Source organism: Aotus nancymaae, unplaced genomic scaffold (assembly GCF_030222135.1).
Source record: "Aotus nancymaae isolate 86718 unplaced genomic scaffold, 86718_ANA_hifiasm-v0.15.2.pri h1tg000053l, whole genome shotgun sequence".
NCBI classification, from domain to species: Eukaryota; Metazoa; Chordata; class Mammalia; order Primates; family Aotidae; genus Aotus; species Aotus nancymaae.
The window spans coordinates 25,601,831-25,625,134 of NW_026988467.1; the positions used below are offsets into that span (position 1 = coordinate 25,601,831).

The following is a 23,304-nucleotide window of genomic DNA, read 5'->3' on the forward strand; positions in this document are numbered from 1 at the left end:
AGAACACGTGTTAAGGAAGTCAGGGCCATAGGGGCAAATGTTACACTGATGGAGAGAAAAGTGTCTGAATGCAGTAAGGCAATCACTTGGTTTGTTGGATTGAACTGTTTTAACTGCAAACTGCGATTCCCAACAGTTTAGTACACAGATGGAGTTAGTCTTACAAGGTGGCTAATAGTGTGTAGAAGGCTGCATGCGACTTAACTCATCTTCGAGACAAAATACACCAGAATATTTATATCCTAGTGAAAATGTGTCAGTAATATCATCTTTGTATATGAAGGGCAATATCTGCATACTTGGCAAAGCAATGTGATAGAAAAGAAAGGGCCTGGTTTTGGAGCCAGTCTTTATTACTACCTGACACTGAGCACACTAAGCCTCTGAGCTGCTTTCTCATCTATAATCTGACAATGATACCCACCCTCACAAGTTTGTGTGTGTGTGTATGTGTGTGTGTGTGAAGATTAGGTGAGATAATTTGTATATCTGGCGTGCGTACTTAGTATACTTAAAAATATATTAGTTTCATTACTTCCTTTAGACTTTCCCAACTTTTCCTCTTTCTAAACACGTGTCCAACATAGTTACAGTATTTTTTTAAGTTTTAATATGGAAAAATTTCAAACACACAGAAAGAGAGAAATAATAGTGCAATGAACGACCATATTCCCACCACCTAGATTGAACAATTATTAATATTATCTTTACTTAATTGCTCTCTTTTCTTGTTTCTCCTTATTTTTTTCTCTCTCCCTTTTTCTTTCTCCCCTTTTCTCCTTTTTCTCTCTCTATATTTTATTATTGTTGTTGTTGCTGACATAACGTCTTTTCTCTTTTGGCTGTAGATATTATTTATGTCTTCAGCTTCGGCAGGACATAGTTGCAGGACGTCTGCCCTGTTCCTTTGCAACCTTAGCATTGTTAGGTTCTTACACCATCCAGTCTGAACTGGGAGACTACGACCCAGAACTCCATGCTGTGGATTATGTTAGTGATTTTAAACTGGCCCCGAATCAGACCAAGGAACTTGAAGAGAAGGTCATGGAACTGCATAAGTCATACAGGTGAATATGTCTCGAGGGTTTGTTCAGTGTTTGTTTTGGCAATGAGTTTAAATACTTAACATGGTATTGGTTCAGTGTTTGCCTAAGAGGGAGCATGGTGCCATAGAAAGAGTTTCCTCCACTGTTTGACTTTGGGCAGGTCACTTAACCTCTCTTAATCTAAGCTTTCTCATCAGAGTAATGGGCATTGCATTGTAGGATGAAAACTAAATGAGGTAATATATGTAAAGCACTTAGCGCAGTTGCTGGTTCAGTGCTCAGCAAATGGCAGCTATTATTATTTTTGTCGCCTTACCTTTTATTTTTTATCAGATTTAAAACTCACTATGCTGCATTAGGTGCCTTAAGATCCTTAGAATAGGGGTTTTTAATTTGAGATCTTTATACATGGATAGATTTCAGAGGGCCCATGAAACTCTTGGAGGGATTTTTAAAAGTCTTTATTAAATTCACTGACTATCCTGCTTTTTTTACCTGAAAATGATTGGTAATGTTGGGAGGTATCAAGTGATCAAGAGCAAGAGTTTAGAGTCAGTCTGAGCTGGGTTGAAATGTTGACCTTGGTTCCGACCTTGTGACCTTAAGTCATTCAATTATAACTTCTCTGAGCCTCATGTTTCTTATATTTCTGATGGAGATTATTACCTCAGAGAAAATAGGGTGACTGTTAGGTTTAGAAAAGGTATTGTGGGCTGAGCGTGATGACTCATACCTGAAATCCTAGCACTTTGGGAGGCCAAGGCAGGAGGGTCCCTTGAACCTGGGAGGTCAAGGCTGCAGTGAGCCAAGATCACATCGTTGAAAGGTAATGTGTGTAAAATACTGAATACAATGTCACAATGTCTTTCACATGGTAAAAATTCAATAAATATTAGCTAGTATTAAAGTGCCAGAATAATTTGTGTTTCTTCCTACCTGCTGTAGCTAAGTTCTATAAACTGCCTTAGTATATTAATGTGAAAGTCTGACCTTGGCCTTGAGTTAGTACCCTAAGTTATGTTAGCATGAGTTAGGTTACAAATATCCAAAGGGTGACACTGCTCAAAGAGAAATCCAAAGAGTGGTCCTGGTAGGCTTGCCATGGTAGTAAAAAATATTCTTTCTAGTCATTGAGCCATCTTGTTCATTTTGGGGTAGTTGGAATAGGATTGCATGGATTGGGATGCTTCAAATGAGAGATCTTTAACTTAAGGTGCCTTAATTCTGGGTGCCTTATTGCCCCTGTAGGTTCAGGTACCTCGGTCATGAGGACTGTACTAAGGACTTTAAAGTCTACAACCTACATAGCAGTAGTCTTATAAGAGTTATCCAACTCTCTTGGGGTTACATTATTTCCAAAGAGAACTGCATGTTTGCTTTTTAAGTTTGGACTTATATATTCCAGTACTAATATCTGGAATCATTACATATACCACTTTCAATTGTCTTTGAATACATTTTTAATACTTTTATATTCTGGTTATGATTCTCAACATTTACATATATAAGAAATATATGCATATATACATAGAAAAACAAGTAATGGAAAGAAACAAAATAATTTGATTAGTTAGAATGTCAATCTCGGAAGCTAAGCAGGGTCAGGCCTGGTTAGTACTTGGATGGGAGACCACCTGGGAATACCGGGTGCTGTAGGCTTTAAAAAATATAAAAAATTTAAAAAAAAGAAAAAAAAAAAAAGAATATCAAGATTGTAGGGAAATATTTTTATTTTCTAATAATTTAAAAATATTTTATTAATAATAATATAACCTTTGGGCAATCAGTAAAATAGTAAAAGAAGATATTTTACTGCTGCTATAGAGCTGAACCACAGAAAATGATGGTATCAGATTATGACTGTTACTTTAAATCTTTCTCTGATTGTTTTTTTTAAAGAGAGATGGAGTCTCACTCTCGCCCAGACTGGAGTGCAGTGTGATGTGATCATAGCTCACTACAGCTTCAATCTCCTAGGCTCAAGTAATCATCTCAGCCTTCTGAGTAGCTAGGACTATATGTATGTGCTACCAAGCTCGGCTAATTTTTAAATTTTTTTATAGAAATGGTAGTCTCACCACGTTGTTCAGGCTGATCTCACACTCCTGGCCTCAAGACTCCCAAAGTGCTAGATCTACAGGCGTGAGTCACTGTGCACAGCCTAATGAGTCTTTTAAAGTCTACAGCCTACATATGTAGTCTTATACAAGTTACCCAACTCTCTTGGAGTCACACTATTTCCAAAGAGAACTGCATGTTTGCTTTTTAAGTTTGGACTTATTTGATCATAATAGAATCTCAGGTTTGAGAGGACTTATATTCTCTCATTCAGTGCTTGATTCTCCTTTATAGAATTGTTATATAATCATTATAGTAAGTAGCCAGTTATTGTGCATCCATTATTATGTGCTAGATACTATGATAAGCACTTGATGTCAAACATCGTGTTTAATCTTTATAACCACCTTTGAGTTAGGACAACGGTTCCTAAAGGGTGGTCTGTAGACCTTGGAGATCTTCAAGATTCTTTCAAGGGGTCCATGAGGTCAAAATTGTTTTTTGTAATAATGCTAAGATGTTAGTTGCCTTTTTCACTGTGTTCAAATGGGTGGAGCACAAATCAAGGCAGTTGCAGCAAACTGCTAATAGTTATTATATTGTTCTCCAGCATGCATTTGGCAGTTAAAAAGAAAGCCAGCTTACCTTAGAATTTTCCTAACGAAGCAGCAAAAAGTATTAATTTTATTAAGTCTTGAATACATTTCTATTTCATATTCTATGTGATTAGATGGGAAGTATACACAAAGCCTTTCTGCTGCATACTGAAATACAACAGTTGTCTCAAGGAAAAGCACTTGTGCAATTGAGTTGTGAACTGAAATTGGCCATCTTTCCTATGTAACACCATGTTTTCTTTAAAAAATGACTAACTATGATTATTCGGACTTGGTTATTTGACATATATTTTCTCAAAAATGAAACGAGCTTTTAGGAAAGCAACTGACAGTATTTGTTGCTAATGACAAAATTCAAGCTTTCCAGTAAAAATTATAATTTTGGAAAACTTTTATATACCCCCATGATCTTGACAGCTTTTAAAGACTTTTCTGCTAAGATCGGTGCTGATTTTAATGAATGTGATTTTTTATACATATATTGTATAATGAAACGTGTCAAGGTTTGGAAGATTTTCATAATTTGGTGAACCAGTATCTTTCAAATTAGAAATGCACAGTGTTACAAAATCATGCACAAGTAAACAATCTATTCAAAATGTAAGATAGACCAATGGATTTTAATGTAACAGTATAAAAAGTTCATTGATAAGTTTCTACATTTTGCATTGTAATTATCTTTATTGATAAGTTTAGTGTAATACCAGAAAAGAATATTTTAGGCCAGGCACGGTGGCTCATACTTATAATTTCAGCACTTTTGAAGGCCGAGGCAGGTGGATCACGAGATCAGGAGATTGAGACCAGCCTGGCTAATATGGCAAAACCCTGTTTCTACTAATAATACAAAAATTAGCCAGGTGTGGTGGCAGGCGCCTGTAATCCCAGCTACTTGGGAGGCTGAGGCAGGAGAGTCGCTTGAACCTGGGAGGTAGAGAATGCAGTGAGCTGAGATCGTGCCATTGCACTCCAGCCTGGGCAAAAAAAAAAAAAAAAGAATATTTTAAATTCATAGACATTCCTTTTCCAACTACATGTCTGTGTGATATCAGATTTCTTTACATACTGCCAAATTAATATATTGCAATAGACTGAATGCAGAAGCAGTTGGGAGAATTCAGCTGTCTTCTATGCCAGACATTGAAGAGATTTATAAATACGTAAAGCAATATTGCTTTTCATTACCTTTTCAGAAAATATTGTTATTTTTCAGAAAATATGTTATTTGTGTTTTAAAAAAATGGGGTTACTGTATTTTATTTTATTTTATTTTGAGATAGAGTTTTACTCTTGTCGCCCAGGCTAGAGTGCAATGGTGCGATCTCAGCTCACTGCAATCTCTGCCTCCCGGGTTCAAGCAATTCTCCTCCCTCAGCCTCCTGAGTAGCTGGGATTACAGGCATGTGTCACCATGCCCAGCTAATTTTTGTATTTTTAGTAGAAAGGGATTTCACCATGTGGCTATGAGCCATATAAAGAAAAGTTCTTGAGCCGGGCATGGTGGCTCACACCTGTAATCCTAGCACTTTGGGAGCCTAGGGTAGGCAGATCACAAGGTCAGGAGATGGAGACCATTCTGGCTAACATGGTAAAACCCCTTCTCTACTAAGAATATAAAAAATTAGCCAGGTGTGGTGGCACATACCTGTAGTCCCAGCTACTTGGGAGGCTGAGGCAGGAGAACTGCTTGAACCCAGGAGGTGGAGGTTGTACTCCACTGCACTCCAGCCTGGGTGACAGAGTGAGACTCCATCTCAAACAAAAAAAGAAAGAAAAAGAAAAGCTCTTGGCTGGGGCAGTGGCTCATATCTGTAATCCCAGCACTTTGGGAGGCTGAGGCGGGCAGATCACCTGAGGTTGGGAGTTCGAGATCAGCCTGACCAACACAGAGAAACCTCATCTCTACTAAAAATATAAAATTACCTAGGCATAGTGGCATATGCCTGGAATCCCAGCTACTTGGGAGGCCGAGGCAGGAGATTCACTTGAACCTGGGAGGCGTAGGTTGCAGTAAGCTGAGATTATACCATTGTACTCCAGCCTAGGGAACAAGAGCGAACCTCCATCTCAAGAAAAAGAAAAGAAGAAGAAGGAAAGAAAAGAAAAGAAAAGAAAAGTTCTTTAGGGTCCTCAATAATTTTTACAATAATTGTTAAGAGAATAAAGAGGTCCTGAGATCAAAAAAGTTTAAGAACCTCTGAGTTAGGCAATAGGGCACCATAGTTAACAGCTTGGGCTCTGGAGTCAGCCTTTCTTTGAATTCAGAACCCATTCCTTATGAGCTGTTTGCCTCTTGGTAAGTTACTTACACTCTCTAAGCTTCAATTTTTTCATCTGAAAAATAAAGACAATAATGTGAATTTTCTAATTGTTAAATCAGAAAATTTATATGAAGTGATTAGTACAATGACAGTATATAGTTAAAGTTCAAATATCTGCTAGGATTAATAATAATTCTTAACCTCATTTTACAAGTGATGAATGTATATGTCTTGGTTTGGATAAGTAGTTTTAATTTTTATCAGAATTTAAACCCAATTAGGTGAAACAATCTCTAGGGACAAATGGATATAGTTCAGTTGATGTTCTGTTAGGGATGTGGTAGAAATTGAGGAATAATGGATCACCATGATGAGAACATTTATAAGTCTGTTATCTTGGAATTTACTTGCTTCTGTTTGGAAAGATTTGCAACCCTCACAAACAAACCCAAATGAACAATTTAATTATGTCCAACAACATGCTTTTTTTTTGAGACAGAGTCTCACTCTGTCACCCAGGCTGGAGTGCAATGGCACGATCTTGGCTCACTGCAACCTCTGCCTCCCAGGTTCAAGTGTTTCTCTTGCCTCAGCCTCCTTAGTAGCTGGGATTACAGGCGCGTGCCACTGCGCCCAGCTAATTTTTGTATTTTTAGTAGAGACGGGGTTTCAACATCTTGGCCAGGCTGGTCTTGAACTCCTGACCTCATGATCCACCTGCCTCAGCCTCCCGAAGTGCTGGGATTACAGGCGTGAGCCACCGCACCCAGCTCAACATGGCATTTTAACTACTCCAAAGAAACTTCAGCTGAGGCATATGCATTTTACTATGCAATGGCAAGTGCAGTACAAGCAAATACCATACTGCTTCTGAAATAGAAGACAACCTGTGTAAATCGAATCCTTAGTAGTGGCCATTTGCCCAGACCGGGATTTTAAAGCTATATTTGACACTTTAAATTTACACTAGCAAATCAAGCTTTAAAATTAATTGCCCTCCATTTATGGGTATTAGGAAGGTATGTAAACTTGTCTGTTGTCCCCCACCTAATTATTTGAAATCACAATCCTTAACTAAGAGATATAACAAACATTATTAAAAGGCAGTCACATAATACTGGAATTCACTGAATAGCTCTATTTTGACCCCATTTGCTTGAAGTAAATGCAGGGAAACTTTATTGTAACTTCTCTTTTTAATGAGCAAGAGTTAACCAGTGCCAGAGCTTTCTGGTCAGGTACTTTCATAAGCTACAGTACTTAGAAGTAGTAAATTATTAGGTGGTACTGAATAAATTCAAGACACTACTTTTAATGGTTTAGAGGTGTCTAATCTCTTCCCAGCTGGTTTGTTATGACTTTCAAAGGTCTTAGAAATTTTAGGGAAAACCTTGATCATTAAAATTTTAAGGCAAAAAATAATTTATTTTGTGATATTAATTTTTTAAAATACATGTTGTGTTAACATGCAAAGATGTCTGTGGGTGGTGAGACTATAGATTTTCTTTTCTGTGCTCTTAATGATATTTTCCAAATTTCATACAGTGAATGCGTATGATTTTTATAATCAGAAAAAGCTCTCTGGGAACATTAGGTGGGGCAGAGCAAGGTAGTCATCCATGCAGAGGGGCAGTCTGGCTTGGAATATTGAGGCCTAAGAAGAGTGAGGAGTGGGTTCATGGTTTGGGGGGCAGCCTGGCATGAAGAGTTAGCTTCAAGTGGATGAGGATGATAGTCATGTGTGGGCACCCCGTGGTGGGTTTCGGAAGCCAAGCAGAGCAAGAAGGGCATCCATGTGGGGGAAAGGCCTACGTAGGATGTGGGGGGGCATCCATATGGGGTGGTACTTGATGCAGAGTGTCAGAACCTAAGCAGGGTGAAGAGATGGTCCCACACCAGCAGTCAGAACCCTGGTGAGGTAAGGAGGACATCCACATGTACCGAGAAGCCCAGAATGGGGAATTCAGGGTTCGAGTAGGGTGAAAAGGGCATCTACATATGGGAGGGGTCCATGGCTGCAATGAGAGATTATATGATCATATCAAGAGGGACTGATCAAATTAGTCAATGTATTCAGGGTAACGAGAGCCAGGTTTCTCACTGTCAGTAAAGGGAGACCTAAATTATGGAAAGGGAGAAACTAAAATGAACCCTATTAGGATATTGTGTTAAAACTGGAGGCTTCAATGTGAACTTGTGGTTTCCAATATATAGATAGGTAGATGTAAAAATATAGATGTAAAAAAGTAGATACATACACAGATACATACTCTACTACATTGTGTCAGAAGGAAATACTGGAAAAATGATGGGAAATGGTCAGAAGGACACAGAATCTAGCTTGGAGAGGTTCCCACTGATCAAATCTGGGGCAATTTAAGCATTAAAATAGATAAGGAAAATAATTGATGTACTACATTGAATAAAATGAAAATTCATCAGTCTGTACTGATATAAATAAATGGAAATTTTAAGGCTGAGCATGATGGCTCATGCCTGTAATTCCAGCACTTTTGGAGACTGAGTTGGGCAGATCACTTGAGCCCAAGAGTTCAAGACCAGCCTGGCCAACATGGTGAGACCCCATCTCTACAAAAACTACAACAACAAAAAATTAGCTGGGTGTGGTGGCACATGCCTGTAGTCCCAGCTACTCAGGATTGGGCAACAAAGGGACATCCTGTCTCTATCAAAATTAAAAAAATTAAAAAATTAGCTGGGTGTGGTGGCACACGCCTGTGGTCCCAGCTACTCAGGAGGCTGAGGCTAGAGGATTGCTTAAGTTCAGGAGGTCAAGGCTGCAGTGAGCCATGATGGTGCCAGTGCACTCTAACCTGGGCAACAGAGCAAGACCCTGTCTCTTAAAATTTTTTTTTTCTTGGCCAGGCATGGTGGCTCATGCCTGTAATCCCAGCACTTTGGGAGGCTGAGGTGGACGGATCATGAGGTCAGGAGTTTGAGACCAGACTGGCCAATATTGTGAAACCCCTCCTTCTCTACTAAAAATACAAAAATTAGGTGGGTGTAGTGGTGTGCGCCTATGGTCCCAGCTACCAGCTACTCAGAAGGCTGAGGCAGAAGAACCATTTGAACCCGGGAGGCGGAGGTTGTGGTTAGCTGAGATGATGCAACTGCACTCCAGCCTGCACAACAGAGCGAGACTCAAAAAATAATAATAATTTTTTTCCTTAAATTAGTATTATATTTTTAAAAAAAATTTAAAGGGATCTTGTTATGTTGTGCAACCTGAAGTGCAGTGTTGTTTACAGGTATAATTATAACTCACTTGCAGCCTTAAACTCAAGCAATCTACCTGCCTCAGGCTCCCAAGTAGCTGGGACTGCAGGTCACTGCACCCAGCTAAAATTATTCTTTTTCTTTCTTTTTTTAGAGACAAGGTCTGTTTATGTCGCCTAGGCTCATAGACTCAAGCAATACTCCTGCTTCAGCCTCCGGAGTAGCTAGGACTGTAGGTGTGTGCCACTGAGCCTAGCTAAAAATTAAGTTAAAGATTTTAAATGCAAACATCAGCCAAACTTCAAATATAAATATTATTTTCAACTAACAAGGAAGTTTTAAAGTTAAAGATCTCTCCTTATTTTTTAAAGCATGCTATTTATAGAAACATGTAAAACATGCTTATTTATAGAAGCATCTAACTACATACTGTGAAATTTAAATCTATATTCAGATTGATTGACCCTATTAATGTCCCTTAGAGGAGGAGTGAGTATAGGGAAGATTTTATCATGATTGCTTTATTTAATGTTTTAAAATTTGTCTTCATATTCAAGTGATCCAAATTGTGTCTCTTAATTTTATGATCTGTATGTAGATGAACCACTGGACTATCAGAAAACTGAGGTTGCAATAATAATAACTATTCATGTCTATAAAGCAGTTTTACAACCATTGTTTCAATCCTAATAGTAACATTCATTCATTCAGCAAAAAAAAAAAAAAAAAAAAAAAATCATTGCCTATCCTAGTATCTGGAAATACACATTATTATGATTCTTGTTTTATAGAGGAGATGGAGGGAGACACTGGCTGACCGCTGTTGGAGCCTGGATTCCAGCCCAAGTAATGTGACTTGAGTTCTGACTTAAGTCTGCTGTCTCATCTAAGGGTCCTAACCTGCCTATGATAATGTGATCCCTGAGGACCTGTTTCTTCAACAGCAAAATGAAATTGTTATATTCTTTAAACTTCAAGCTCCTTTCCAGCTTCAAAATCCTAAAATTCAGCCAGGAGTGGTGGCTCACACTTGTAATCCTGCTACTTTGGGAGGCTGAGGCTGGAGGATGGCTTGAGCTTAGGAGTTCAAGATCAGCCTGGGCAACATACTGAGACCTCCTCTGTACAAAAAATAAGAAAATTAGCTGGGGTGGCACCCACCTGTAGACCCAGCTAGTCAGGAGTCTGAGGTGGGAGAATCACTTGAGCCTGGGAAGTGGAGGTTGCAGTGAGCTGTGTTCGCACCATTACACTGCAGCCTGGGTGACAGAGTGAGACCCTGTCTCAAAAAGAAAAAAAGAAAAAGAAAATCCTAAAATTCATCTAATTGATAACAGTAACAACAGCAGAAACATAAAATAGGAGTAACGCTAACTAGAAAAAAATGTAACTAGCCAGGCGTGGTGGCTCACGCCTGTAATCCCAGCACTTTGGGAGGCTGAGGTTGGTGGATCACAAGGTCAGGGGTTCGAGACCAGCCTGACCAACATGGTGAACCCCCATGTTGGTGGGCGTGGTGGCACGCACCTGTAATCCCAGCTACTTGGGAGGCTGAGGCAGGAGAATCACTTGAACCCGGGAGGTAGAGGTTGCAGTGATCTGAAAGCCTGCACTCCAGCCTGGGCACAGAGTGAGACTCCATCTCAAAAAAAAAAAGAAAAAGAAAAAAATGTATGTAATTTAGATGGAAAAAAAATTTTAAAGTGCAAAACTTTCCTGAAATGCTTTTAATGACTTGAATATACAGACTTGCATACGGGGCTCATTTTCCATTCTCCTTTTATTCTTCAATTTCAGGTTCGTTAATGAATAGAATTGATAGAATGCTTCAGTGCTTGTAAAAATAAGTTTATTCACGAAGTCTGAGTCATTAACAAATCTGCAGCCTCTCTCCTATTACATATATATTTTGGTGGTGGTTGTTCCAAGGAATCTTTTGTCTTTTTAATTAGGGTAAAGACAGATGTATTTGGAAGAGACTTTTCTCTGTTAAATGAAGAGACCCCTGCAGCTTTCTCTAGCTTGAGGCAGTCTTATGGGAAACTGGCATTTACATATTTTTTCCTTGGGGATGTGGCGGTATTATTGTTACTGTGAAGTTATACTTGATTGGTCTGAATTGTGCAGCATTAGGAGTGATATTTTTGTCTTGAAAGCTCTATGTAACAGCTCATGAACACTTTTCAAAAGAGGGAAAATTTATAGAGGAGAAGACTGTTACAGTGAGTGTTTAGACAATGAGACTGACTGTTTTCAAACAAATCTAATTCATTATATGCCTGGTAATGAAGACATGTTAATAACAGAGAAAGCAGCACCATTATCTATGTGCTTCTATTAACCAGTTTATTTTGTTTATATCAGTGGACAAGACACCATCTGTTACCAGAAATTTTCTTTTCATCAAGCCTGCCCCAATTAAGAGTCCTCAGTTAAATAACATCAGCTGCCCTCTTGTTTAATTTCCATAACTCAATTCAGGGGTATGGAGAGAAAAAGGCAGCTATAAGAGGATATTGTAAATTGCACCATGCCCTCTGAGGATTTAATTTGATCATCTCTTTGGCAAGAAAAATTAGTGGGAGGAGTTTATATATGTTGGAGAAAAAGAGTAAAGCGAAAGAGGCAGAACTAATGATAGATGAGAATTTTAAGAAAAATTTCTTATTTTAAGAAATTTTTAACTTTCTAATTTTAAGAAAATTGTTTAGTAGTATTGAAAAAAATTGGAGGGGGTAGATTTTTGGTGACTTTTTGTTTCCCCATGATATCTTTTAATTATTTAAATAGAGGTAGTGATGAGTCCTGTTCCATAATAACCTACTTTCAGGACTAGAAAGTATATCTTACATACATAGTGGTATATGTATGTTCATGTGTTTTAAATACAATGAATATATAAATGTTACTGTAAATGCTGACACTATGACACTGAAAGAATTTTATGTTTTTCTTCTATCAAAGGTCTATGACTCCAGCTCAGGCTGACTTGGAATTTCTTGAGAATGCCAAAAAGTTGTCTATGTATGGGGTTGATCTTCATAAAGCAAAGGTAATGATAACTTTGTCCTTTATTAATATCCATGTGTAAGACATTATATGATACATGTCTGTTATGTATGTATCACATTTGTGTCATATGATATTTCTTACCAACAACTGGGGTATTTTAAAACATTCAGAAGATATACTAGATAGACACAGCAGCTCATGCCTGTAGTCTCAGCTACTCAGGAGGCTGAGGCAGGAGGATCACTTGAGTCCAGGAGGTTGAGGGTACAGTGAGTTATGATTGTGCCACTGCACTCCAGCCCCGGTGACAGCAAGACCTCATCTCAAATAAAAGAGGGAAATAATAGTTCTTGTTAGCATTTTAAGTGTATCAGTTAAATCAGTCAACTGTATCAATTGAATTTTCCTCTTAGCATATCCACTCTCCGAATAAAGTTTCATATCCAAGCTACTGTTAAGATCAAAAGATAGCCCCCTAGAGAAAAGGAAATTGATTTTCCTAAAAGGTAGTAGTATTAAAAAATATAGAGTAGTGGGCAGCAGGCCTGTTTGACAGCCAGCATCACCTACATCAGAATCACCAAGGGAGTGTTTATTAAATATGGAGATCCCTGAGCTCTCCTCATATTTATAAAATTAATTTGGAGAAGAGGTTCTAGAATCTCCAGATTTAATAAACATCCAAATGATTCTAATTCATGCTTGAATATGAAAACCATTGGCCTAGAGTAGTGGTTCTCAAATTGTGGTCTCTGAGTCAGCAACATTTAGCCTCACTTAGGAACTTGTTAGAAATGCATATTTCAGGCCCCATCCCAGGCTTGCTGAGTTAGAATCTCTGGGGGTGGAGCTCAGCACAATACATTTTAACAAGTTCTCCAGGTTATTCTGAGGCACACTGAATGAACCACAGTGGCTCATTCAAAAACCACTAGGATAGGGCCCTGGAAACTGGAGCTTTAATCCTAGTTCTACCTAATGCAACCTAACAGAATGAATACTTAAGGAAAGTCTCCTGACTTTTCTCATCTTCAGCTACTAAAGTTGCTGGGGAGGTCCAGTGCGAGGCATGGTGGCTCAAACCTGTAATCCCAACAATTTTGGAGACTGAGGCGGTCAATTGCTAAAGCTCAGGAGTTCAACACCAGCCTGGGGAGCATGATGAAACCCTGTCTCCACAGAAAATACAAAAAATTAGTCAGGCATGGTGGTGTGTGCCTTTGGTGGTCCCAGCTACTCTGGAGGCTGAGATGGGAGGATTGCTTGAACCCAGGAGGTAGAGGCTGCAGTGAGCCTAGATTGCACCACTGCACTCCAGCCTGGGCGACAGTTGAGACCTTGTCTCAAAAAAAAAAAAAAATTTTGCTCTGGATTGTTTTTCGCTGGGTACTACAACTTCTATGAATCTCTGAAGTATATTGGAGGAAGATCAATACATCAGATTAGATATATTTCTAGAATTGAAATGGTTGGAGTTTGCTTCTCAATTCCTGCTGGAAACTGGTGTCAAGTCAGGTATTGATGCAGTATTATAAAGCAAATTGTTTTTCCAAAGTGAGATGTGGTTATATCTGCAAGCTTTAAAAATTTAAGAGGGCATTTTCTGGGAAATTCTCAGTTACACAGTCACTGAATTGGAACTTTATGTAATTTCTACTTCTCTGTTATGCTTGTGTATAATACATGTAGGCACTAATATATTTCTCTGTACTCATTTTTGGGAAAAGAGTAGTCAAGAAGCATTTAACTTTGTGTTTTGATTACTTATCTAAACAAACTTAGCTGTAGGAACTAACACAGGTGAAATTTATTTTTGAATTACAGATATAGATGATTAATATTACATATTTAATTTTTTTAACGTTTTCTTTAATAAAGTGGCATGTAGGTTGGGCGCGGTGGCTCATGCCTGTTTATCCCAGCAGTTTGGGAGGCCGAGGCAGGCGGATCGTGAGGTTAGGAGTTCAAGACCAACCTGACCAACATGGTGAAACCCCATCTCTACAAAAAATACAAATAGCATGGTAGTGTGCACCTGTAATCCCAACTCAGGAGGCTGAGGCAGAAGAATCAATTGAATCCAGGAGGTGGAGGTTGTAGTGAGATGAGATCCCACCACTGCACTCCAGCCTGGGTGACAGAGTGAGACTGTCTCAAAAAATAAGTAAATAAATAAAGAGACATGTAAATATGACTTCATTGTGCCTTAATTTAACATCTTGACTTAGGGATCATATTTTTAATTTAATATAGTTAACATCGATTTTAAGAACCTAAGATTGTTTTATGCTAAGTTTATATAGGAATAGAGTTAACTCCTACACTTAACATGATTTCTGGAGCTATTACCGCTTTATCATAAAAAAATAAGAATTAATAATTGTGCATATATTTTTGATAGTATACCTAGCTCTAAGCCCTGCTCTCCAGGAAGTCATGACTGTTGATTTAAACATAATAGACCCATAAATTATAATTGTTAGACTAAGCTTTCTTTTTCATTGTATGTTTTGTAACTGTTTTTGGTTATCTTCAGATTATCTAGTAATAGTCAACAGTGTATTGAGTACTTTGCTCCAGACTGAAATGCTAACATTTTTCTTTTTCAGGACTTGGAGGGAGTAGACATCATCCTAGGTGTCTGCTCTAGTGGCCTTCTGGTTTACAAAGATAAGCTGAGGATTAACCGTTTCCCTTGGCCCAAAGTGCTAAAGATTTCTTATAAACGTAGCAGCTTTTTCATCAAGATTCGGCCTGGAGAGGTACAGAATTTGTATTTCCTTCCTGCTAAACCAGATGCAGACTGTATCTGACATATCTGTTCATTTCCATTTTCCTTATTAAGTCATCTAAGAAGTCTCTCTGTAGTTAACTATTCTAGGGCTGATAATTCCGTTTTCTAAGTTGATCAGTCCTGTAATGCTGCTTCTTTTTCTTACTACTGGTCTTCTGGACAATTCACTTTTTGTAAGTAAATATACCATCGCAAAAAGTTAAACTGATAGATTTGTTCCTTGTTTACTCCAAGCAAAAACTTAATGGAAAAATATTTTTAAATTGAGTAGCATGAGATTTTAAAATTATTTGTGGGGATAAATTAATCATGTTTGGCCCCAGGAATCCCTTACCTCATATAATTAAAATTTATTTGTATGCATAGCTTCTCATGGCAACTGAGAGTGTGTTCTAGGGCCAAGTTCTAGATTTTTAATAGAGTTGGATGTTCAACTTTGTACCAGATAATTCATTTATTAGTTGGTTTCAGGATAAACTAATGCTGGCCAAATTTAACTTTTGTATTGAAGAGCCATTATGGAATAGCATAAAATTGTTAAAGTAGGAATTAAAGTTTTTTTAAAAAAAGTTCTGGCTTCTTTTCTGCCACATACTAAGCAAACGACCTGGACAAATCTAAGGCTCTACTTCCTTATCATTTGAGCAGGATAATACCTTCTCCATCATAGTTATTTGATCAAATGAGATGACAGCTGTAAAAGTTCTATGTAGGAAATGATACTAACCTAAAGTGGCTTTTTTATGTATGTATCACCATCTGCTGGTGAAAAATGGCTCTTTATTTGAGCCTGGAAATTCTGGATGTGCAGCCTTAAAAATCTTGGATGGGGATTACCATAGAAGCATTTATTTTGTATCATAATTATTTACCTATGCCTAGTACAGAGCAATCAGTGTCTTCCCTTAAAATTTCAAATTCAAGAGTTATTCAGTCCATAAATATTTATTGAGAGCTTTCCTGTGTTGGACACTATTCTAGGGACCAGGAATATAACAGCAAATTAGAATCCCATCCCTCACACATGTTAATATGATAATGGGACGTCTTTAGCTTCTAAAAAGGTAGAATTCTTATTTAAGAAGACAATCAGGAATAACAGGATTTGAGAAACAGAGTATTGTGGCTGCAATAGATGATTTCACTGTGGCATGGTATGGTGAAGAGGGTGAAAATCTGGTTCTGTCATTTCATACCTGTGGAACTGAGCAAATAACTTCTCTGACCTCTTGAACTAGAGGTATCTGGCAGAAAAAAAAAAAAAAGTTAAAAAAAGAGAAAAAAGAAACTTCTCTGACCTCAGTTTCTTCATGTGTAAAAATATAGATGATACTATCTAATCATAATGTTATTGGCAATAGTAGACACTCAAAATAAGTGTTAGTTTCCTTTCCATCTTATAAAATATGCTTAAAGTTTGCTGGGTGCAGTGGCTGTCACCTGTAACCCCAGCACTTAGGGAGGCCGAGGCAGGTGGATCACAAGGTCAAGAGATCGAAACCATCGTGGCCAACATGGTGATACCCCGTCTCTTCTAAAAAAAAATACAAAAATTAGCTGGACATGGTGCCTGTAGTCCCAACTACCCGGGAGGCTGAGGCCGGAGAATCGCTTGAACCTGGAAGGCGGAGGTTGCAGTGAGCCGGAATCGGGCCATTGCACCACAGCCTGGCGACAGAGCGAGACTCTGTCTCAAAAAAAAAAAATGGTTAAAGTAGAAACAAAGAGGTGAAAGGTCAACAGGACAGTGTTTTTAGTAGCCCTGGCAGAATATGGTTTGCTTCAGTCAAAGTGGTATCTAGATAAATTAATGATCAATCAAAAGGAAAAAAAGAGAAACATTTAGTGATTTAAGAATCTGAGGAATAAGTTCAAGAGATCTATTGTACAACATGGTGAACTATCATTAATAACAATGTATTATATTCTTGAAAAATTGCTAAGACACTAGATTTTAGGTTTTCTCATCTCAAAAAATTAGTAAATATGTCAGGTAATACATATGTTAATCAGCTCAATTTAACCATTACACAGAGTATACATATTTCAAAACAACATGTCATAGATGATAAGTATATATAATTTTTATTAGTCAGTTTAAAAGATTGATTTAAAAATCTGGCTTGAACTAAAATCTTTGGTTCCTATTACTAATTTCTATTGCATAATAATATTGATTGATTGGAGAACTTGGTCAATATCCCATTCCTTGTTCATTGAATAGTATCCCAAATGCAGATAGTGACTAAGGAAAAGCAGTGTCTGGACAATCAAAAGGTGACTTAATTATTTCTCAGAAAAATGGATAGTGAATGTGTGTGTGTTTTCTGAAAAACAAAATAACATGCATAGGTGATATGAGATGTATTTCCTGGTTTTCTTGCTTTGGAAAAAGCCACCCTCAGTGAGTGAATTTCTTTCAGTAAGTAGGAAAAAATTTAAAATGATATTTTATGTCCTTAAATTGGTAACAGTGGCCTCTTCTGTGGCACCGTATTTCTCTGGTACTGATCACTGTAATCTGGTACTGTATCACATGTAATAACTTCATGTCTCATGTTTATTTGTGTTTTTGTAGCAAGAACAGTATGAAAGTACCATCGGATTCAAACTTCCCAGTTACCGAGCAGCTAAGAAATTATGGAAAGTCTGTGTAGAACATCACACGTTTTTCAGGTATTATTCTCACTTAAGTATTTTTCAAGGATAAATTATTTATAATGTTTCTATTTTAAGCCTGCTATTAAAATTCCTTTCTTTGTATGACTGGCACTTTTATTTAGCTCAGGTGAGATCATCTTAAGCAAGACAAAATGAATCCATTTCTCTCCCTTTGGATTGAAAAGTATGCCTCAACATTTCCAAAGCACCTTTCTGTGTATGGTAGAAGGAAAAAAGGAGTAAAGAATGGAAACCTGCATTTATTAGGGCCTCTGGGATTGCACAAATTGTAGCTAAAATCAGTCTGATTAAGGGAAGTTACCCTCATTTACCTCCACATGGACTTTTTTTTTTTTTTTTTTAAGATGGAGTCTTGCACTGTCTCCCAGGCTGGAGTGCAGTGGTGCGATCTTGGCTCACTGCAACCTCTGCCTCCCCGGTTCAAGCGATTTCTCCTGCCTCAGCCTCCAAAGTAGCTGGGATTACAGGCACCCGCCACTACGCCCAGCTAATTTTTTATATTTTTAGTAGAGTTGGGGTTTCACTATGTTGGCCAGGCTAGTCTCAAAACTCCTGACTTTGTGATCCTCCTGCCTTAGCCTCCCAAAATGCTGAGATTACTGGCGTAAGCCACTGCACCTGGACAGAATTTTTATTTTTTTGTTTTATTATTATTTTCTCTACAGAATTTCTTTAAGCAATGCTTAACTGCTTTTTGTGGGGCTTTTATATGAAAAGGTTAAAGATGTGAAGCTGATTGTTAGCTTGGCTCTTATCAACCCCAGAAAGGGAGCACACAGAAGCATATTTGAAGCCTAATTGTACCAGATAATCAGAAGACAGAAGAAAGTATTTCCTCTGCTTTTTTTGTTTGTTTGTTTGATTGATTGAGATGGAGTATTGCTCTGTTGCCAGGCTGGAGTGCAGTCTGTGCTCGCTGCTCCTGGGTTCCAGTCATTCTCCTGCCTCAGCTTCCCAAGTAGCTGGGATTACAGATGCCCGCCACCATGCCTGCCTATTTTTTGTATTTTTAGTAGATACGGAGTTTCGCTGTGTTGACCAGGCTGGTCTCGAACTCCTGACCTCAAGTGATTCACTTGCCTTAGCCTCCTAAAGTGCTGGGATTACAGGCATGAGCCACCGTGCCAAGAGGCCATATTGTTAACCCCTTGAATTCATTTACCAAACATTTTCTGTGTGCTTACCCTTCTTGTATGCACCATGGTAGGCATTGGAAATATACCAAAAGATAGTTCTAGTCTCTCTCATGATGGAACACCCAATCTGGTATAGAAGACAGACTTTAGACAAGTAATTATGTGTGTTAAAAGGAGAACTAGCTAGTTATTTATCAGTTTGCCTTTTGTTGTTGTTTTTTTTTTGAGACAGAATCTCACTCTGTTGGCCAGGCTGGAGTGCAGTAGCACAATGCCTCAGCCTCCCAAGTAGCTGGGACTACAGGTGCACACCACCATGCCCGGCTAATTTTTAAATTTTTAGTAGAGACGAGGTTTTGCCATGTTGACCAGGCTGGTCTCGAACTCCTGACCTCAGGTGATCTGCCCACGTTGGCCTCCCAAAGTGCTGGGATTATAGGCATGAACCACCACATCCAGCCTAGTTTGCCTTTTTAAGAGTTTCTTTATTAAGGAAAATTTCATATGTAGCAACAGTACAATAAAATCTCCTTGTACTTATCACCCAGCTTCAGTAATTATCACCCCAAAGCCAATCTTGTTTCATCTATATCCCTACCTACTCCTTCCCCCTACTTCTGAGATTATTTTGAAGCAAATCCCAGGCCTCACATCATTTGATTCATAAATAAACTTAATTCTTTATAAATGGCTCTCCACGGAAAAAGAGAGAGAGAGATAATCCTCATATCTTTTCCTATTTATATTTTCATATAATAGCACTATGGCACAATCGACAGGAAGAAAAATCAAAGAAAATATTATTTCAGTTATTTCAAAATAAAACATGAGGGTGCATTTTATACCCAATTAAAGAATCTTAATTATTGGCATTAACACATTTATTTATGCTTTCATCATCCCTCCTTTAAAATCAAACTACAGAAGTAGAAGGCAAGGAGTAAAAAAGAGTGATTTTTGAATATCTAATAACTGTGGTATAGATTTCAGCTGCAGCCAGTATACTTATTTGTAGGATGGCATATTTAAATCTGTTGCATCAAAATAAAAGGATACCTTAAAATGTAATGCTCCATTACATAAAAGAAAGTGTATGTTTGCTGAATTGAAATTAATTATCTCAAAGGGAAAAATACTCTCTTTTTGGTAGTATTTGATGTAGTAATTTATGTATTTATTCAACAAATATTTATTGGGTACCATATTCATGCTAGGCCCTATGCCAGAAGCAAAAACACAAAGATGAATAAGTCATGGTCTTTGTTCTTTACTCCTAGAGAATTCAGTCTTTTAGGGGAGACCAGCATAGAAATAGATTGTTTTAATTCAGTATGGTACAAAGAATACATAGAGTACTGCATAAGAAAAAGATGAGATTTCTAACTGAGTTTAAAAATTTACCAAATAACCTGTTAAAGAGATTACTAGGGATTAATTGAGTTTGGAAGACATTTGACAAAACTGTGATTCTAGTAGAATGGAAAAAGAGCTCTGGGCTTGGACTTTGTTACTGCCTAATATCCTAACAGTTGTGTGATCTTAAGCAAGTAACTTCTTTTTTGAGGTTCAGTTTCCTATATCTATAAAATGGTGAAAACATTACAAGGATGTAGAAAAATACTGCAGTGCTATAAAAACATTTTGAAAACTATAAGGCCCTTTCTATAGAGATATAAATGATACTATTAATATAAGTCCCAACTAAATTATACTGGTTGCTTTGAGAAATGACAAAGAACTAAAATAATGGTTACTTGATTGAAAATCTCTTAGTAACTATATGGAAACCCTAAGAAATGTGAAACTTTTTAATTCTTGATTTTGTTTTTACAGTGTTACAATGATGAGATGAATATATAATAATATGACTATTATGACTTTTCCCCCCCAGATTGACATCTACAGACACCATTCCCAAAAGCAAATTTCTTGCGCTGGGATCCAAATTTCGATATAGTGGCCGGACTCAAGCTCAGACCAGGCAAGCTAGTGCTCTAATTGACAGGCCTGCCCCACACTTTGAACGTACAGCAAGTAAACGGGCATCCCGGAGCCTTGATGGAGGTTTGTATTAAATATTAATGATTTCTTATCATCATAATTCATTTGGAAAGATAAAGGAAGTACAGTTATCTATAAGACAATGAAATTGAAGAATCTCAGTGGTAAAATGAAAGGATCTTACTAGTTCTCTAATCTTAATAGAACCATCTTAAGAAAAGGAAAATTGAGCTTCAGAGAGTAGTGACTAGATCATGGTTCCACTGCTAGGTAGTGGTGGATCAAACACTACCAGAATTAGAACTATAAATCTAAATCTATCAGAATCTCTACCGCAGAGTTAAAATCTAATGTAGTATGCTAAGCTGAAGCCTTAAGTGTTTAAAAATAGCTATTATATTTTTCTGCTGTCCTAGTAACACAGGAGGCTGAGGCAGGAGGATGGCTTGAGCCCAGAAGGTCAAGGCTGCAGTGACCTATGATTGCACCTCTGTACTCCAGTGTAGGCCACAAAGTGAGACTTTGTCTCCAAAAAATAAGTTCATTAATTAATTGATGATAGTTATTTTCTATAGTAGAAAAGAGGAAAAGGGTCTGTCTTACTATAACAATCATTTATTTTTATATTTTTTTGAGACAGAGTCTCATTCTGTGGACCAGGCTGGAGTACAGTGGCAAAACCTTGGCTCACTGCAACCTCTGCCTCCCGAGGTTCAAGTGGTTCTCCTGCCTCAGCCTCCTGAGTAGCTGTGCTTACAGACCTGTGCCACCACGCCCAGCTAATTTTTGTATTTTTAGTAGAGATGGGATTTCACCATGTTGGCCAGGCTGGTCTCAAACTCGTGACCTCAGGTGATCCACCCTCCTCGGCCTCCCAAAGTGCTGGTATTACAGGGATGTGCCACCACTACGGGCTAATTTTTGTATTTTTAGTAGGGATGGAGTTTCGCCATGTTGGCCAGGCTAGTCTTGAATTCCTGGCCTCAAGTCACCTGCCTGCCTCGGCCTCCCAACTAATGTGCTAAGATTACAGGTGTGACACCCCCCATCCTCCTTTTTTTTTTTTTTTTGGTGTTTTTCTATTCTCCCAACTTTAAGGGGCTGTTTCATTTGTTTGTTTGTTTGTTTTCTGAGACGGAGTCTGGCTCTGTCGCCCAGGCTAGAGTGCAGTGGCGCGATCTTGGCTCACTGCAACCTCCACCTCCCAGGTTCAAGCGATTCTCCTGCCTCAGTATGGGGCTGTTTAATAGTAACAATACAAGGCATGTTGCATGCTTTGTCTTAATCTTCATGAAAACACTATGAACTAGGCTCAGAGATTAAATAACTTTTCTTAAGATTTGACAGCTGGTAAATAGAAGGGCTAAGAGTGGAATTCAGGTTGGTTTAACTCCAAAACTCATGTTCTTTCAGGTACGTATTTATTGCTTTGTTCAACAATTTATTTTACACTTCCTATGGGCCAGGTGGTATTCTAGTCACTATAGATACAGCTGTGAGCATACAAACATAGTCTCTGCCTTCATGGAGCTAACATTATGTCATTGGAAACAGAAGAATAAAACAAAACAATTTCAGATAGTGATGAATGCTGTGAAGAAAATAAAACAGGATAAGGAATATAGAATATCTGGGGATGGGGGAGATAAGGAGCTATTTCAGATTGGATGGTCCAATCTAATTTAGAGGGCTTCTCCATGGAGCTTCATTTGAGCTGAGACCTGAATTATGCAAAGGAGCCAGCCATCTCAAAATCTGGGGGAAGAGCCTTGCAGAAGAGGGAGTAGTAAGTATAAAGTCCTGAAGGTAGGAATGAGCTTGCCATGTGTCTAGAGCAGTGCTGTCCCATGGACCTTTCTGTGCTGATGGAAATCTTTCATCTTGTGATATCCAGTTCAGTAGCCAATAGCTATATGTTTCTGTCCATTAAGAACTTGAAGTGTCGCTATGTGACTGAGGAATGGAATTTTAATTCTAATTTAAATAGCCACATGTGGCACATAGCTTTCATATCAGACAGGATAGGTCTAGATTCCAGGAAATGCAGGGGCAAGGAGTACAAAATAAGAGAAGTAGGTGGGAGCCAGATTGTATAGGGCCTTATCGGCCACAGTAAAGAGTTTAGATTTTATTTCATTTGCACTGGGAAGCTATTAGAGCTGGAGTGGTGTAATCTGAATCCCATTTTTAAAAGATCACAGCTGAATAGTCCATTGAAGTGTGAGTGAAAGCAGAAGCAGGGTGAAGGCTGTTGCAGAGTCTGTGACAGTTTGGACTTGAGTGTTGGCAACAAAGACAGGGAAAAGTAGTCAGGGATACATTTGGAGATAGGACTGACTGAATTGCTGATAAATTAAGTATTGGAGATGGTAAGGAAAAGAAACTCAAGTTTTATTTCTAGCCTTAATCATTTAGTAGAATGAGAAAATCTGAAAGAGTAGTAGAGTTGGGGATATGAAA

The 23,304-nt window shown here is 38.1% G+C and overlaps 1 protein-coding gene across 33 annotated transcripts in view; it reads left to right on the forward strand.

Annotated features, from left to right (window-relative positions):
- EPB41 (erythrocyte membrane protein band 4.1) overlaps positions 1–23,304 on the forward strand; it is a 224,210-nt gene that overhangs the window by 123,621 nt on the left and 77,285 nt on the right. For all 33 annotated transcript variants that reach the window (XM_064363585.1, XM_012439840.2, XM_064363574.1 and 30 more), the window contains 5 exons: positions 849–1,067; positions 12,184–12,271; positions 14,841–14,993; positions 17,604–17,701; positions 20,735–20,907. In XM_064363585.1, coding sequence (XP_064219655.1) covers positions 849–1,067; positions 12,184–12,271; positions 14,841–14,993; positions 17,604–17,701; positions 20,735–20,907 — 731 coding nt within the window. The remainder of the gene's footprint in view (positions 1–848; positions 1,068–12,183; positions 12,272–14,840; positions 14,994–17,603; positions 17,702–20,734; positions 20,908–23,304) is intronic.